Genomic DNA, 10,143 nt, shown 5'->3' with positions numbered 1-10,143 from the left:
GGTAGGGGGTAAAATAAATAAAAGATTGAAATTAGAAATTTCTTTTAAAAACAACTTTTAATATTATTTTTTTGGGGGGGTGGTAGGGGGGTTGGGTGTAGAGTTGATGTTGGGGTAAAAAAATTGAAGTTAAAATCATTTTTTAAAAACAAGTTTTAAATTATTATTATTATTATTTGGGGGAGGGGGGGCTGGTTTGAGGGCAGAGACAAAATAAATTGATTTTTTCAACAAAAAGAAATAGTAATTTGAAGTTGGAAGAGAGTTTTGAAAAATGTTTTCCTTAAGTTTTGAAGGGGAAAATGAGTTGATTTGGATACCATTCAAATGGTGGTACCGTTTTCAATCAGCTTATAAACTTCCACAGGCTACACCATTACATGACTGATCTTGCTGGTAAGTACAAGACTTATTGAAAAAGTCACAACTCATCGAAAATCGATAAACCAAACCAATAATACATAAAACCGAATGGACTGATGCACACCCAAACCAAAAAAAAATGAAAATATAAAATCCAACTATTTTAACCGACTAACTTTTATATTTTAAAGTCGTAGTCAGACGGCCTCTATAAATAGAACGACTGCCTCCGAAGAATGTAACAATATTTAGTTCAAAGTGTCTTTTTGGTATTATTATTTTGTTTGAGAATATATCGATGGATTTAATATTGGCATCGAAAAAAGCAGATAAAACAATAATGGAAGTTGAAGGAGTTGGTGGATACTACGGTTGGTCAAGTAGCCAATTTCCTCTTCTTAGCCAGAAAAAACTTGCTGCTGGATTATTTCTTCTTCAGCCTCGTGCGTTTGTTCAACCTTACTATTCTGTTTCCTCAAAAATTGCTTATGTTTGTCAAGGTACCTACGACATATATATGTTCTTGAACAATCCTTTCCCGTTAATTGTTGTTGTAAACGTAACCATTTATATAATTCTCACAGGTGAATGCATTGTTGGACTGATATCATCAGAAGATTCAAAAGAAGAAGTTATAAAATTACAAAAAGGGGATACTCTACCAGTTACCATGAAAGAAGTGTCATGGTGGTACAATGATGGACACTCTAAACTCGAAATAATTTTCTTAGGAGAATATGATGATGAATACACACCTGGAGAATACTGCGGTTTCTTCTTAACTGGATTCACCGGTATTCTAAATGGATTCTCTAATGAAATTATAGCTAAATCTTTTCACATGACCAAACCTGAAATCGAAAATCGTAGAAAAGACCAGAGTAGTTCTAATATTATAATTAAGATAAAGGAAGACAAAAAAATGCCACACCCATGCAACAAAAACGCCGAACATAAGTTAGTTTTCAACTTGGATAGCACGAAAAATTGTACTGTTCAGGTAAAAAATGGTGGAATTTTATCCGCAGTAACTAGTAGGAATTTACCGTTGCTTAGAGACATTGGATTAAGCGCGAATCGTGTAGTTTTGGAAGGTGGTGCTTTATTTGGTCCAGTTTTTACAGCGGATTTGTCCGTTCAATTGAGTTATGTGACGAAAGGAAGTGGGCGTGTTCAAATTGTGGGACCTTTATGTAAGACTGTGTTGGATACTAAAGTGGAGGAAGGTGAATTGTTCTTTATTCCGAAATTCTTTCCGTTTGTTGTGGAAGCTGATGAAGGAGGAATGGAATTCTTCTCGGTCATAACATCGTCAAAGTAAGTACTCCTATTATTTAACTATATATGATAATTATTTATGCGACATTGTTCACTTAAAATATATACATTTGCAGGCAAGTATATGGAGGATTATCAGGTGGGAAAAAGTCAATTTGGGAAGCAATATCTCCATCAGTTTTAGAGATCTCTCTAAATATGACTTCAGATTTAACTGAGTCTTTCAAGTCCAAGATTGCTAAGGGTGCAGTGATTGCCCCACCTTCAACTATTTAAGTAATTGTTACTTGTCAGACAGTTGAGATATATGCATATGTTTAATTAATAATATTACAATATGTAATAATTCTATGCTTGAAAATAACATGGATGGGAAGCTTTTGTTTTAGCTTTTCCTGAATGCAAGCCTATATGCTGCTGTGTGCCAGCTGTATGTATGGTATATGAATGTCTTCTTAAGAATAAAAGGGAAATGAAGTTGGTGCAGCTACTTTGTCGTTTCATATTTAGATTCAATAATATAACATATATATAATAATTTATTCTTTTTATATATATTTATTAATAAGTAATGCAAGACACACGTAAAAAAATAACGTACCATTTAACCAGATATAACATTGATGGCGACCCTATATAATGTAACCCTGCAACTATCACACATCTATATACATACTAGTGGTGGTGCGCCATAGCTGAGCATGGGCCTAATATATGCTAATTTCATCTTTTAATCCTTAGTCATTATTGCCTACAGTTTGATGAAGTTTGTTGTCCAAGGTTAAAGCGTTTGAATATACTATTAAAACTATATCAGTATACAAAATATATAATCATATCATACTATCATATCATACTATACTAAAAGTGGGAAGTCACAAATTTAAAAGTTGAAATACCATTTTACCCTTATTCTAGTTTAAAATATTATAAAATATCTAAATAAGTTAATATTAATTAATAAAATATCTAATTAAATAATAATATTTTAATTACCTAAAGATTGAAATATTTAATTAAATAATGATATTAAAATCACATAAATGGCGAGTGAATGAAAGTTTAGTAGTGTTTTTTTGTCTGTTTAATTTTTTAGAAGTTCAACAGTCTCATTTAATGCTCCATATTCAGTTTTCTCTCAATGTGCCCGCATAATTTATTTACTACAATCTTAAACAAGCATCCTTACTAATCTTTTTCCTCAATTTTTCTTTTTTTTTCTTTTTTGATGTAAAAGTTCTGCCCTTTCTAATTTCCAAATAATATTATTATTTACTATTCATGTTAAACGTAATACCTCTATAGCTAAAAGTTGTCTGTTCAATTCATATAACTGCATCTTTAAAGTTAGTGTACATTGTACTAACTTTTCCTTTTCCCAACCATTAATTTTTCCTCACAATTTATTATATTCTTAATTGTTCTCTATAAGGGTCCACAATAAGTTGTTTTCTTTTTATTGTTCTATTTGTCTTCTTCTCATATACATTTTTCCCAGGTATGTATATGATCACTGCTATTATTTCACTGTTAATATGTCATTGCTTTTGTTTTCTTACTTTCGTTTCCTCTTGAATTTCATTGGATGTCACTTAATTTATCGACATATTTTGTTTCTGATTTCTTTCCACCTTTAGCCTTTTTGTTTGAGCAATTCTCTAATTGAGGCTTTCAGCTTGGAAAATGTTTGTTGTTGTGATACTTTCATACGTATATTTGTCAAAATATAATCCCTATCAATTATATAGATTTTGTTCTATTAGAAATTACATTTATCATTGGTTAACTCATTGTCTTTTTATGTGTAATTATTAATACTTTTACAGGTTTCTTGCTTATTACTTCCACATAATTGGCCTGGTAACACTTTCTCACTTTGTATTTACTTTCAAAAACTGATTTGGTATTTATATTATTGTTGGATGAAGTATACCAACTGCTTGATTAGTACTTATCTCTCTATCTTCAGAAACTCAAAGTAATCAAAATAAAATTTTTAACTTTGAACAAATATATTTATAGATTATTATCAACTTACTAATTATTTCTAACGTTATCCACAACCTAATCTTATCCCGCAACTTTTAATTTTCTTCGGGCTCTCTGCTTCTTTTATTTTCAGTTAAATTTGTTCATATCCTTTATTTAGATGCAATACAGTTTTACAATACTCCCAAGTTTTAAATGTATCATATTAATATTCTTATGTGGATAGTTATTAAGGATCTCTATAACAAGTAGTTATTACTTTCTTCCCCAGGTGTACATCACGAAATTGACAATGATCCCATGCATCCAAATAAAGATATATGTTAATTGAATTTCCGTACAACTTTAACATATGACTGTAATATGGTGTAGGTTACAATTTTGTAAAGACAAGACACAAGCATTAAGGCATGAAGTATTTGTAATCATAAGCGAAGTTGCTCATATTCATATTTGAACTATGTATTGTTGAACTATCACATAAATTAAATATTTGATAAATTAAGAAAACGTCATATAATTTGTGGATTGTGTGCAACTACCGACTATAGTATTAGTGGCCGAAGTAAAACAATAACACTAAAGAAACTTTTTCTTTTTTTGTCTTGAAAATGAAGGGGGTCATTTAAACTCTATTTGATAGAGTAAAAACACCTCTTAAAGTGAATAAATCACTTTTTATATGGTAATTTATTTCTTGAATTTGTACTTACCCAAATTAAAGCCTCATCTTTATAAGTTTGTGTATAAGAATGCTATTATGTTGTTATTAGATGATGTAAAGTTGTTTTTTCATGCTTACACTAGCTATGTCAAAAGGCACATGGATAGCTATAGATAATAAGAATTTATGTTAATTTGAATGAGACTATAACAAATTTAATATCACGGTACATATGTATCATCTAAAGTCTTGAGTCAAATACTTACTCTATTTACGTTAAATTAATATCTAATATAATGTTAATATACATTAGTTAAGATTTTTATTTGTACGTTGTTGTGCCGGAGAGATTCTTAGAAAGAGTCTGAGTCAAGTTTTTTAACTTTAATAATTAGTTTTAAAATATAATTGTTCTACTCATTCATCTCAAGTTCAACTACGATATTGTTTTGACATATATGAACACCAATTATCAATTTGAGTTTTTTCCTCTTTTAATTTAATTTTGAATCTCACACTAATATTTTAATAGTATTTATTAATTATTACGAATACACGTGCAACGCACGTGTCCAGGACTTTTTATCTGATAAAAACAGAAACTTTGTTGAAGTGTGTGACTATATATCTCATCTAAAAGTTTAAGCTGACCATCTCATTGAATTTGTACGGCATAGACGGTATCTATATTGCACCAAGGGATTCTTACGAGGCATGTGACACTGTTGTATGATATGTTGGTCCGCAGGACATGGTCTCCAAACATCAAAATGAACTAGCTCAAAAGCTAATTCAACTCACTTATTAACTCTTGGATGTGACGACATGCAATGGTGTTTTGCAAATCGACATGACTCACATTCCAACGAAGAAATATTCTAAAACTGAGGAGAAAGTTTCTTCAATAGAGATAGAGAAAAATATCCAATCAACAATGTGCTTCAACTGAGACATGGTACTGGAGTACGCAATTGACCGAGAGACCATGAACTAGTATACTCATAACAGAGTTATTATGGCTTTGAATAGCACAATTCTTGGAGAGGATTTGGAAGCAGATGATACCCTATAAAACACTTCTAATTTATGCTGGCTCGATAGATAATTTGATAAACCAATGATTTTTTCCGTATTTAAGAATACATTTAACTGACATGTTAACTAATCGATTACAGTAAATTGGATCAGCTTTTGCAGTTTTTTTCTTGCCAAACTGGCTATAAAAAAGATGATACCCTATAAAACATGTTGCACAAATGACTTAGAAACATTGGATACTTGACATCTTGACGGCTTAGCAGCTACCTAGCATCAGAAAATTGGCCAAAAGATTATTGCATTTTCTGTTTCACAAAAATCAAATGGCTAACAGTAACATTTTTCTAAGAAAACCAAACCTATATTCTTGTGGTCCAAATCTTGAAGATGAATTAAGTGAAAAGGAAACTTGATCTAAGCATTAGATGGATCGAATACCTTCTACTCCCATTATGTATATAAATGATACATTATAAGACAAATATGCACAATGATACATTAGTGGTTTCCATGGATATTCTTCAGAGCTCCATATCCATAACAGCCACAATTCTCTCACTTGTCTTTTGTGTGTTCCTAGTTCATCTTCTGACCAGAAAACTACATGGGAAAAAGAGATACCATCCAATTGGCGGCACCATTTTCAATCAGCTTATAAACTTCCACAGGTTACACCATTACATGACTGATCTTGCTGGCAAGTACAAGACTTACAGATTGATTAGCCCTTTCAGGAATAAGATTTATACTTCTGACCCTGCTAACGTCGAATATATTCTCAAAACAAACATTGACAACTATGGCAAGGTACACCATTTTCTTGACATCCCAAATAATCTTTTTTAGTGTTGGAATTTGATCGACTCTGAAAAACCATATTAGTAATAGATGTACAGTAGTAGCAAATCATGGGTAAATTCAAAGTATTTGGAGTTGGGAAATTGGAAATGTATCTGATTGAATTCCAGGATCTGTGAGTCTATCAATTAATTGCCATGCCTCAACTCCCAAATAAGTTTTAGCCGGCTATATGAATCTCCCAGTAGATGTAACAAAATGGTGAACGATTCTTGGATTGCCAACTTGAATTTTTTTTTAAAATTATCTGCAGGGATGGTATAATTATAGCATTCTGAAGGACCTGTTCGGGGATGGAATTTTCGCTGTTGATGGAGATAAGTGGCGGGAGCAGAGGAAATTATTGAGCCATGAATTCTCTACGAGGGTTTTGAGGGATTTCAGCAGTGTGGTCTTCAGAAAAAATGTGGCAAAGCTAGCTCAAATATTGTCTGAAGCTGCCAATTCCAACAAGACAGTTGACATTCAAGTAAGTTTCCATGACTCGACTACATTAAGGCTTAAACAACCCTTTTCTGTTTTCACCAGACAAGTAACCCTAGTGTCGTCAATGCAGGATCTATTCATTCAAACATCTCTAGATTCTATATTCAGAGTTGCATTCGGAGCTGAGCTAGACAACATGTGCGGTTCAAATGAAGAAGGCAAAAGATTTAGCGATGCATTTGACAATGCTAATGCAATGACAACTTGGAGATATACTGATATCTTCTGGAAGATTAAAAGAGCTCTCAATATCGGAGTAGAAGCCAAGTTAAGGGACAATATAAGAACTGTTGATACATTTGTTTATAAGCTGATCCACATAAGAACTGAGCAGATGAGTAAACCAGAAACTCATGATCTATCTGTAAGTGATTCACCTTATAGCTATACTACTTTCATTAGTGAGGATAGATGCTTAGATATTTGATCTTTTTCTAGATGCAGAGGAAGAAAGAAGACATTTTGTCAAGGTTTCTGCAAATAACTGATACAGATCCAAAGTATTTGCGTGATATAATATTGAGCTTCTTAATAGCTGGCAAAGATACAGCAGCAACCACCCTTTCTTGGTTCCTATATGTGCTTTGCAAGTATCCTCATGTACAGGAGAAAGTAGTACAAGAGATTAAAGAAGCAACAACTGAGAACAAAGATGCAACAGACATAATGGATTTTGCTGCTAATGTGAGTGAAGAAGCACTTGAAAAGATGCAATATCTTCATGCAGCATTGACAGAGACTCTTAGGCTTTATCCTGCAGTTCCATTGGTATGAAAGAGCTTCTTTTATCATACATCTGTGGCAAAGTAGATGTATGTTTTATGTTCATATTTTTGTTTTTCCTCTGACTGCAGGATCCAAAAATATGCTTTTCAGATGACACCTTACCCGATGGATTCAGTGTGAACAAAGGGGACATGGTGTGTTACCTACCATATGCAATGGGAAGAATGAAATTTATATGGGGTGATGATGCAGAAGAGTATAAACCAGAGAGATGGCTTGATGGAGATGGTTTCTTCAGGCCAGAGAACCCCTTCAAATTTACAGCTTTCCAGGTTGGTCAAAGGTTCCTTTAATTGCTTCTAAAGCTGTTACTGTAACCCCTTCCACCATCAACTTGTCAATAGTGTTAAATCTTTTATGGGATGTAGCCATCCTGTGAAAATACTTGATATTTTTGTCTCCGTGTTTGAGCCAATGTACTTTAGACCTCTGCCTCCAAGCTATTTCCTCATTTTTTGCAACATCTTCAAACTCCATTGAGAGATGGTACTTTTTGAAGTAATTCATCCTCTGATAGTAGTCTCAACTCATGAGTCTTTTCTAAAATTGATGGCTAATTTAGAATTTCCTCTTTTCTCTGATTCCAATTGTCCCTATTCTCCAGCTTCCATTCTTTTAGCTTCCCGTTTAGCATCCTCAACTTGAGGCTACGACATAAGAGCCCGTACCAGTGATATTGAAAGATGCCCACCATTCTTTAACCTTGTCTGAGAAACCCTCTACCCTTAACCACAATTGTTCAAACTTGAAGTAAGACTTCTTCAAATTTAAATCTCCGCATTCAAGCATAATTGGATTGTGGTCAGAGCCTATTCTGGGAAGCATGTTTTGTTTAATCCGTGTAAAGGTCTCATCCCACTGGGAAGAGAATAAAAACCTATCAATTATGGAGGCAGACATGTGGTTGTCCCCCCCTTCTCCATGTGAAAGACCCCCCAAATAAAGGAGGATCCATGAACTCCATCTCATTGTCCATTCAGAAAATTCAGTCATTGGCGTAGTAGTTTTGTGCCCTTCTGATCTTTTGTTTGGATATTTTGTGGCATTAAAATCTCCACAAACTACCCAAGGCCCATTACACAATTCTTTGATGTTGATGAATTCTTGCCAAAGTCCTCTTCTAATTATTTGGATCACATGAAGCATACACAGCTGAAAGAAACCATGTGAATGTCTGATTAAAGCCTTCAGACTTGCAGGTTACAATTTGGTTTGTTGCTATCACCAGCACTCATCTCCACACCCTCTTATCCCACATTACTACGATACCACTGCTTCTGCCTATAACATCCAAATGAAATTCCCTTATCCATCTATTTTGCCATAATTGTTTGAATACATTCACCTCTGGTCCTCCTAATTTTGTCTCAACCAGAACGTAAATATCAGCCCCCCAATGTTGAAATAATCTCCTGACTATCCCCTTTTATCTTCTCCATTTACCCCTTCAAACTATCTAGCTAAGCACATTCTTTTGTTGATAAAACAGGCTGGGCCGAGGATCTGCTTGGGGAAGGAGTTTGCTTATAGACAGATGAAGATATTCTCTGCTGTGCTGTTACGTTACTTTGTTTTCAAGTTGAGTGATGACAAGAAGGCTATCAACTACAGGACAATGATTAATCTTCACATTGATGGGGGATTGCATGTTCGTGTCTTTCGTAGATAGGGTAATCTTCACATTGATGGGGGATTATTACTTCTGCACCTTCATGGGTTTTCTCAACCTTACTATTCTGTTTCCTCAAAAATTGCTTATGTTTGTCATGGTACGTATGACATATATGGTCTTGGACAATCCTCGATCTCCTGTTAATTATTGTTATAACGTAATCATATATATAATTCTCACACAGGTGAATGCATTGTTGGACTGATATTATCAAAAGATCCAAAAAAAGAACTTACTCCCTCCGTTCCATAATAATTGATCACTTTCCATTTTACACGGTGCTTAAGAACTCATAAATAAAATGATCAATTTGACTAATTTACTCTTTATCTATATTGATGGATATCAAGATAATTTATGATGACATAGGCCATACAAAAGGTATAAGTACTCCAAAAAGGATGAGAGCAATAGTACAAATGAGTAATTAAGTATGTAATGAACTCTTTGGAAAGATAAATTCTAGGAACTTTAATTTTGTTTGACCTTCCAAAAAGAAATTATGGAAACTATGGGTGTACATGACCAGGTTGGTTCGGGTTTTTCAAATATCAAACTAAATCATTTGTAGTAAAAATTTTAAATTTATAAACCAAACCAAACTAATAAAATTCAGATTTTTTAACCTCGGGTTGGTTCGGGTTTTTCAAATACCAAACCAAACCATTGTGTCGAATTTTGCTCCAAATATTTCTTTAGTTCAACCCAAAATACAATTATCTAAGGTGTTTGTTAAGAAAATAATACAAAATATGAGATGAGTGATGACACTAAAATATTCAATAAAAAATAATAATGAAATTATCATATAAATAAATATTGCAAATTCATTATGAAAATGATCATAATTTAAAAGTACTAAATCATGCTAAAATAAGTTTAATAAGTATTAGTTACATTACTAAATATTTAAGGATAATTAAAATTAAATTATGTATCTTAATTGTCTAAACCAATATAAAACTAAAGAACACATATTCAATATTATTGTCATTCTTAGTGTTGAATT

The 10,143-nt window shown here is 32.9% G+C and overlaps 3 protein-coding genes across 3 annotated transcripts in view; 2 read left to right on the top strand and 1 right to left on the bottom strand.

Moving 5' to 3' along the window:
• The window catches only part of LOC102606353 (3-hydroxyisobutyryl-CoA hydrolase 1-like), a 51,849-nt gene that overhangs the window by 11,378 nt on the left and 30,328 nt on the right, over positions 1-10,143 (bottom strand). The gene's annotated exons all lie outside the window — the stretch shown is intronic.
• On the top strand, positions 623-2,020 carry LOC102578256 (13S globulin seed storage protein 2-like). The gene is made up of 3 exons (XM_006339723.2): positions 623-863; positions 948-1,680; positions 1,758-2,020. Exons 1-3 carry the CDS (start codon positions 662-664, stop codon positions 1,915-1,917), a joined length of 1,095 nt encoding a protein of 364 aa, XP_006339785.2. The 5' UTR covers positions 623-661; the 3' UTR covers positions 1,918-2,020.
• Positions 5,840-9,190, top strand: LOC102606245 (cytochrome P450 704C1-like). Its single transcript, XM_006339722.2, has 6 exons — positions 5,840-6,139; positions 6,444-6,659; positions 6,747-7,040; positions 7,115-7,444; positions 7,531-7,734; positions 8,952-9,190. The coding sequence occupies exons 1-6, from the start codon at positions 5,843-5,845 to the stop codon at positions 9,129-9,131; spliced, it is 1,521 nt and encodes a 506-aa protein (XP_006339784.2). The 5' UTR covers positions 5,840-5,842; the 3' UTR covers positions 9,132-9,190.

Source organism: Solanum tuberosum, unplaced genomic scaffold (genome assembly GCF_000226075.1).
Source record: "Solanum tuberosum cultivar DM 1-3 516 R44 unplaced genomic scaffold, SolTub_3.0 scf00010, whole genome shotgun sequence".
NCBI classification, from domain to species: Eukaryota; Viridiplantae; Streptophyta; class Magnoliopsida; order Solanales; family Solanaceae; genus Solanum; species Solanum tuberosum.
Note: the sequence above shows the minus strand (reverse complement) of the source record. Positions and strands in the feature narration are given on the sequence as shown.

Bases quoted from the DNA above. Each gene is read 5' to 3' on its own strand.
- LOC102578256 (XM_006339723.2), top strand. From the start codon at position 662: ATGGATTTAATATTGGCATCGAAAAAAGCAGATAAAACAATAATGGAA. The intron at 864-947 runs GTACCTACGACA...TAATTCTCACAG, and splicing joins AATTGCTTATGTTTGTCAAG to GTGAATGCATTGTTGGACTG. The intron at 1,681-1,757 runs GTAAGTACTCCT...ATACATTTGCAG, and splicing joins TCGGTCATAACATCGTCAAA to GCAAGTATATGGAGGATTAT.
- LOC102606245 (XM_006339722.2), top strand. From the start codon at position 5,843: ATGGATATTCTTCAGAGCTCCATATCCATAACAGCCACAATTCTCTCA. The intron at 6,660-6,746 runs GTAAGTTTCCAT...TCGTCAATGCAG, and splicing joins ACAAGACAGTTGACATTCAA to GATCTATTCATTCAAACATC. The intron at 7,041-7,114 runs GTAAGTGATTCA...ATCTTTTTCTAG, and splicing joins CAGAAACTCATGATCTATCT to ATGCAGAGGAAGAAAGAAGA.